At 44.5% G+C, this 8,067-nt stretch overlaps 1 protein-coding gene across 6 annotated transcripts in view; it reads right to left on the bottom strand.

The window, feature by feature from the left end:
• The window catches only part of Ripor2 (RHO family interacting cell polarization regulator 2), a 225,438-nt gene that overhangs the window by 111,195 nt on the left and 106,176 nt on the right, over positions 1 to 8,067 (bottom strand). For 2 of the 6 annotated variants that reach the window (XM_031359120.1, XM_031359126.1), the window contains exon 1: positions 5,627 to 5,776. The exons of the other annotated variants lie outside the window; for them this stretch is intronic. In XM_031359120.1, coding sequence (XP_031214980.1) covers positions 5,627 to 5,687 — 61 coding nt within the window. In that variant the 5' untranslated portion in view covers positions 5,688 to 5,776. Of the gene's footprint in view, positions 1 to 5,626; positions 5,777 to 8,067 lie in introns of those variants that run through there. 6 annotated transcript variants of the gene reach the window in all.

Below are 8,067 nucleotides of genomic sequence, written 5' to 3'. Positions count from 1 at the left end.
ACACACACACACACACACAGTTTCTGCCAAGGCTTATGCTGTTTCCCTTACTTTTTCTGTGAAGTCTCAGCCAGGCTGAGCTTCCTGGATTTATTGCTTTTAGATATAATCTTAATTTAGTTTCCCTTCCTTCCTTCCTTCCTTCCTTCCTTCCTTCCTTCCTTCCTTCCTTCCTTCTTTCCTTCCTTCCTTTCTTCCTTCCTACCTCTTCTTCCCTCCTGTCATGTTTTAATTTTGTAAGAGACAAATGTAATTCAGAAAACATCTTGGCTTATTATCATCATCATTATTAATTTTATATCTCAACCTCAGTTTTCCCTCCCTCCTCTTCTCTCAATTCCTGCTCCCTCCCCCCTTTGCCACCCTCCCATCCTCCTCCATTTCTCTTGCCCTTCTTGGATATCAACTGAGCATGGCATATCATATAGCAGTAAGGCTAGGCACTTCCCCTCATAGTAAGACTTGACAAGACCATCCAGTATGAGGAACGGGTCCCAAAAGCCAGGAAAAGGGTCAAAGACAGCCCCTACACCCACTGTTAGGAGTCTCACAAGAAGATCAAGCTACACAATTGTAACATATGTGCAGAGGGCCTAGGTCAGCCCCATGCAGGCTCCCTGGTTGGTGACTCAGTCTCTCTGAGCCCCTATGAGCCCAGGTTGGCTGATTCTGTGGGTTTTCCTATGGTGTCCTTGAGCCTTCTAGCTCCTACAATCCTTTCTCCACATCTACTGTGGGATTCTTCAAGCTCTCTGCATCTGTTTCCATCAGTTGCTGGATGAAGCCTCTCTGATGGCCACTGGGGTAGGCACCAATCTGAGTATTGCAGAATAGCACTAGGAATCATTTCATTAACTTTTTTTTCCTGGCCATCTTTGGTTCTATCTTAGGTCTCTGGGCTATCCAGTCTCTGAGTTCTGACCTTTCAGGTAGTGTCAACGGTGGGCTCCTTTTCCTGGTGTGGGGAAACATATAATTTTACAAACTCTCTACATAGAGAGGCAAAACTTGGCTTGCATTCTAGTTAACAATTTGTTGATACATTTTGAGAGCCTTTTGACCTGAGGTACAGTTCCCTTTGGAAAGGAAAGCACACAGACCAATTTCTTTCTTTCTTTCTTTCTTCTTAATGTTTATTTTAACTATATGTATGGGTATTTCGTCTACACACCACACGTGTGCCTGCCAGAGGAGGGTATCCAAAGCTCAGGTACTGGTGTTACAGATGGTTGTGAGCCATCACATGGGTGCTGGAAATTGAACCTGAATTCTTTGCAAGAACAGTAAGTGCTCCTAACCCCCTGAGCCATCTCTCCACCCCCAAGACTGATACTTATTTTTAAAAAATGAGTGAATTTGTTCCAAACACCCGCTAGTCTCTTAAGTCTTAAGAGCTACAGGCAGCCAGTTCCTCTCCATATAGAAGCCTCCCCCTCCTTAATTTATGTATTCACTTTACATTCCCATCAAAGCCCCCATCCCTTCTCACACAGCCCCTCCTTGCTCCTTCTCTGAGAAGGGGGAGGGTAACCCTGGGGTATCAACCTACCCTGGCACAAGGCTACACCTAGAAGCCTTCTTTGAGGAGACCAAAGAAGCTCCTCCAGGATAGGAGACTGTGTATCTCTGCTACCATGTGGTCTACCAGCTCTGGGAACAGAAAGAGCTGGCAAAACTTTTGCAGTTGGATGAGGTCTTGAAGTGAGATCTTAAGAGCTGTGGGAATATAAGCGCCCAAGCCATACTTTGCACACACATTGCGAACTCGTGGTGTTTTACTATTCCACTCATCACACTGGACTGCAGCTGCTGAGCAGTTCTGAAAATGGAAGCAGCCAGGCTTGGGCTTCTAAAACAGGAGACAACTAACATCTGCTGAGGTGCAATGTTCATGCTAGCAGGTTGACTGACCACCACCTGAGAACTGAGTCTTCCCTCAGGATTAGTGTTCTCTTCTCTGAAAGATAATCCATGCAGTGGTGTCCACCACTGCCAAGGTCACCTGGCAATGACATGTATGAATGCCCTTTAATTTGATAAGCATGAAACCACAAAAAGAAACAGCCAATAGTGCCAGCTGTTGGATTTTTCAATTTTTTCAATGCCTTGATAATCAAATCATCCACTTTTCTAAGAAAGTTCATGGCTACCTGATGGTAACTGTTTTCTAATGACGCAATGAGGGTTACCTGTGTGAGTAGGGGAGGGGGGAGGGGGGAGAGAGGGAAGAGGAGGAGGGAGGGAGGGAGGAGGTGAGAGGAAGCGGGGAGGGAGTGAGTGAGGGAGGGAGAATTAGAGTTGTGGAAAAAATCTTGGGTGTAATGTGTAGGTAAACATTCTCTCTCTCTCTGAAAATAACAGCAGAGTAGCACCCCATGCTTCTTAGTTCTGTGAACCTTAACATTTTCTCTAGCCACAGAGAACAAACAGGATCTCAGAGAGGCGGTGAGCAAACACCTTGTAAGCACTACTTGCTTTCTTTTCCTTTCCAGATCTTTCTACATCTGTACAAAACCTGTGAACCTGTGTTTTTAGGGGGGAGATGCTTCCTTTAAAAAAATGTATCAGCTGTAAAGAAACAGGGTTGCCCTAACAACAAGCTTCCCGAGTGGTTCCCAGAAGGGTCTGTGCGTGGGAAGAGACTCACTGTGCGGGGACTGCACTGCTTTCTCTGGCAGGTCAGAGAGCAGAAAGCCCAGGAGAAACCTGGGTGGTCATGCACTTCAGGTGAAAATGTCCTGATGGTGAGGTCAGGCAGAGAGCTGAGGTTTTAAAAATGATGTCTCAGCCAAGAGAGGCAAAGTGGGGGATGAAGGGGAGTGGAAGGGTACACATGAGCAAAGTACAATACATACACGTGTGTGTGAAAATAAAACTTATATTCTATATGCTAGCTGAAATAACTTAAAAGCAAAATAGAAACAAAACAAAACAGAGGCCTCAGAGACTGTATAACTCTTGTGTTTTCAATATAGAATGAGGCTCAGAGAGGATCAATGACCTGCCCATATTCCTGCAACTATAACCAATAGGGGATAACAGAATCCCCATTCTATTACATGAGTGTATAGTTGCAAAGCAGCAGTAAGTATATTACTGTTCATGGAGTACTATTCTAAGTACTTCTCTGTAATAGGATTTTATGTGAACACAGTCCTAGGAGATTTGTGCTCCATTTCCCAAGTGACTAAACTGGAAAACAAAGGGGTTAGATAATCTGTTTGAGGTCACAGAGCAGATTAATGGGCAAAACCCAGGCAGAGCCTACACAGCACTTCTTAAAGTGAGATGCCACTTAAAAACCAGATCCCACATGAACTAGCCATGACTGTGAAAACCAATGAAAGCATACTGACTAGTGTTCACGAAGGACTCACTCTAGTCTCTAAGGAGTACGTTAAACAATATGATCCACAGAAGAACAAGACAAACAGTTAGGACCCTTCAATGAAGCTAATCTGTACAATCAAATAGATGCTGCAGTCTCACGTTGCCACTGAGGAAACAGAAGTTACATTGCAAAACCTGTGCAAGACAGAACTAGAATTCAAGTCTAAAGCCGCTCCGAAATGACACCAGTCACTGAGGATGAAATAACGGCATTAGGGGGATCAGTGGGCAAGAGCACAGGCTGATTTTCTAGAGGACCTCGATTTGATTCCCAGCACCGACTGACATCTCAGAACTGTCTGTTAAGCCCATGCCAGGGGATCAGACACTCTCTTTTGGTCTCCACAGATGTCAGGCATGTGGTACACAGACATCTATGCAGACAAACTACCGGTACATATAAACTAAAAATTTAAAAAGTAATGACCCTGATAGCTGTGAATGCTCAGCAGAAAGGTCTGCAGGTTTGTGGAGGCCTGCTTTGTCTTGCTAACCAACCTTCCTTTCAGGATGGTCCCATGCCTGATCCAGGCTTGTGCACTAACCTGTAGATGGTGCTCTTTGGCACCAGACCCAGATACAAAAAGGGAAAAACCCCTTTGGATAGAAAAATGTGGACTGGACATTTTAGAATGTCATCCCTGGAGGGGAAAGTGGCTGAAAAGTATGAGATTATCCAAAGTAGGTGAATCTTTCTAGTTGTAATTGTTAACCTGGTTTCTAAGTAAGCAACCACCAACTCCAGGAGGGAAAGTCAAAGAACAAAGCCTAAGACCCGATTTCAAAACACCTGTCAGTTCTCAGTCAAGCAAAGCAGCAGATGGCAACCTTAGTCACCAGCTGCTAAGCTCAAGAGGAATCCCTCACACCGATCCACTGTGATAAAAACCCAAAACATGATTTTATCTTATTTTTGTTTTTACTCATTTTTTTTCTAACAAGGTCACACTATGTAGCCCAAGCTGGCCTTGAACTCCTCACCTTTGCCTCCAAAGTGTTGAGATTAGAGGTGTGTGCAAACATCCCTGGCCTGCATTATTATTTACATTTTCTTTTAAGACCACTCCTATAGCTCAGGCTGGCCTCAATGTACTATGTAGCTGAGGATGCCTTTGACTCCTGATCCTCCTGTCTCCACCCACCAGTGCTGGAATTACAAGTATATGTCACCATGCAACAGTCATAAATTCTGATTTTAAATATTTCTATGGCTAAAGCAAACAGTGTAGATAGCAAGCATATCCCAGAGGGCAGAGCACAGGGCTTCTCAGCACACACACTTTATTCTTACCTGGTAGAACTTGTAATATTTAGGAGACGGGGTACACCCCGACACTCCCAGTATTCCGTTTCCACTACCTGACAGACTTTTTTTTTTTTAAAAAAAAAAAAAATCCCAAACAAGGTATTTAATGAAAAATCTGAGGTTCCCCCAGTCCCAATTTCCATCCATTTAGGCAATTCCAAATTCTAGAAAGTTTTTGTCTATGGCCCATCTCATTGCAGCATTAGAATATGACATCAGGAGGTTACTACCTACCCATTTTAAACACTAAGCCTAACTGCACTGTTAACTGAAGATCTGTGAATGGAGATGGAAAGCTAAGCAATGCCAGAGGGCATCAGGTGTGCCCAGGGTTCAACCTCGCCCCTGCGCTCCCCCCATTCCAACACACACACACACACACACACACACACACACACACACACACACACAAGGAAAAGAAAAATGAAGAGCTGGGTGGCAAATAAATGTGACAGAACAAAGGGAGGGGGACAGCCAAGTAGAAGGAGGGAGGGAGGAGGGAGAAGGATGTAGGAAGAGAAGGGGGTGAGAGGGTGGAGGAGGGGAAGGTTGGCTGGTCACCAGGAGAAGCCCTCCAGCCCCATTCATTCAGTTCCTACCCCAGGACCCCGCATGCACAAAGTACTATGACAGCCTTCCCTTTGGATGTCATCAAAGAGCACACATATGAGGGACAAAGTATAACATTTCAGTTCTATTTTCTGGCCTAAAGTAGATCTTTACTTAGCTGTAATCCTTTAAAAACAAAATCTTTGGAACAATCGCTCAACTGCAATTCCTTTCCTTGCCTTGTGCCCCGTTACAACCACCTCACTCAGAATAACTGTCTTTTCTGATTCAAAAAAATCCTTAAGTCCTTTGTACAAACCACTTGAAAAGTTCCCACCCTAGAGCAGAGCAGCCTGGCTCCTGTCAGAAAGATGTGTTTACCTTCACCAAAAATGTCATCCTCTTCATCCACCAGAAGCTCCTCAGGCTCTAGGAACTGCATTGTGGGAAGACAGGGAGCTGGAGGCACTCACAACCTAGCACACACGGGAGCCACCTTAGCTCTGAGCAGCCACACTGACTGGGAGGCAATTTCCTTCCCCAGGGTGGATTGCCCAAGCCCAGGGGAGGGCAGCTTCCGCATCTGCCATGAAGAAAGCAGCTTCATTCATATGAAAAGCCTTCTGAAAGTTTTTGTAGTGTGAACTCCAGATGAGGTAATTCTCACCACTGAGAAGAAAGACTTATTCGGAAGGGGATGCAGATCCAGTTGGATTCAAGCATAGATATCACTCAGGCAGAGTTTGATAAGTTCTATTTCAAAGGACCAACTTTCATATTTCTTTGAGAGGACGGCGGGCTCTTAGCTTTCCTACTTATGAATCTCAACACAATGGGCAGTGTTGAAAGAGAGGGGCTCACATTTCTCATATCTTGCTTTTGCTTCAATGACAGTTTATCTGAAAGTAAAGCAAGCCTTGTGGTACACCAAAGCCTGCATTTGGAAGACATGAGCTTCTTTGTTTCCCTCAGCAACAGTTGCGTTTTTTCTCTTTTGTAAACCTCTTGCATTTGAGGGGAACTTTAGAGTAACACTTAAACCAACCTTAGTATTCATGTAGGCTTTTCCTAGTTCTAACAAACCCACATTAACGAGCAGATAATCCGTCTGTGTCAAACAATGACCATTGCATAATATTTACTCATTCTGATACTTAGGACTTTCATCAGTAAAGAAGAAGAAGAAGAAAAAACAAAGACAATGTAGCTTAAAAAAAAATAACAAAAAAATAAAAAAATAAAAACCAATCCAACAATCCCTCCCAAAGGGAGGAGTTAAAGTCCAGCTTTCACGTGACAACCAGTGGTTTGCATCACCACCCAGAACTACCCAACACATTCCACCAGCGTGTGATACTTCAACCACAGCTGGGGCTTTTCTTCAGTCAGAAGATGCAAATGAAGGTGTCATTTGAGGAGCTATCATTCGCCCAAAACGTTTATTTTTAGAGTCTTGTTTACTGTGTGTTTTTGAAGATTCCCACCCAGTATTACCTTTCCTTCCTTCTGTAACTGCTTGGAATTGTGTCAGTTGTTTCCCAAGGGGAATCTTGATAGTAGGACTAGGTAAGTCAAGCAGTTAACTCAGGGGTCAAGAATTGTTGAGGATGGACCAGCAGCACTATCGAGGGGGGCCATCTATGAACCAGTTCCTATGGGGAAGTTCTAAGTCCTACTGGGATCACTGGTCATCTCAACCAGGGCAGAAACCACCTTTCAGAGAGAGCCTGGAAATGCTGTGTGCTGGGATTGAGCAATGACTGGGGAATCATTTATGGTACACGGGGTCTTGCCCCTTAGGGCAGGAAGCTTCCTGCAAATGGACAGGAACTACGCATCAGGGCAGGAGGAACTGTCTTGTCCCCAAAGCCAATAGTATTCACTGGAAAAACAGCAAGAGGCAGACAGCTTGCCCTAGATCTCCATTCCTTCTGGCCACCCACCTCCTTACCCCAGTTCCTATGAAAATGCTATTTCTGGTGAGTTAATAGCATACACTGAGTGAATTAGGTCCAGATGTAAGAACCTTTCTGTGGCTTACAGTTTTATCTTGTGCAGTTGAGACAAAAGAGAGGATGGGAGCTGAATTGTTCTCAGCCATTGCCCTGTGTTCACAGTCTCATCAAGTGTGTCCCACTGACCACCATCCAGTGGGCTGAATGAAAAGGAGAAGTCAAGTTGCACACCAGCATTCACCTCTGAGCTTCCTGATTGCAGACGCATGGTGACCAGCCGCCTCACTTTTCCATTGCTGTGTTTTCCAGCCACGATGGACTAGATCCTAAAACCTTTTAGCCAAATAACCTTCCTTTCAAGGAACCTTCCTTCCTTCCTTCCTTCCTTCCTTCCTTCCTTCCTTCCTTCCTTCCTTCTTTCCTTCCTTCCTCTTTCCTTCTTTCCTTCCTTAAACTGCATTTTGCCAGGTGTTTGGTCACAACCATCTGTGTCAACATAACCTTTCCAGGTCTGTTTCCCTCCCCCTGAATAAGTGACACTGTGTCCTTGCAGAACCAGGTACTGGAGCCTTCACGTGACCTTATTTGGAAGTAGGGCTTCTGAGGAATATAACCGTGACCATGAGCCCACATCACAATGCAGTAAGGGATCCTGAGCTCATTATCATAATGGAACAGGGGTCCTTAATCCAATATGAACAGGTCTCTTATAAAATGAGGACATTTAAAGAGAGTCATGGGAAGAAGAGAACACCACTTGAGGACAAAGGCGGAGATCTAAGAACAATACAATAGACTGCCAATAAAGCATGAGAAGTTAGGGAAGAACAATACAATAGACTGCCAATAAAGCATGAGAAGTTAGGG

The sequence above is a fragment of the Mastomys coucha genome, unplaced genomic scaffold, assembly GCF_008632895.1.
Source record: "Mastomys coucha isolate ucsf_1 unplaced genomic scaffold, UCSF_Mcou_1 pScaffold7, whole genome shotgun sequence".
Lineage (NCBI taxonomy): Eukaryota > Metazoa > Chordata > Mammalia > Rodentia > Muridae > Mastomys > Mastomys coucha.
Note: the sequence above shows the minus strand (reverse complement) of the source record. Positions and strands in the feature narration are given on the sequence as shown.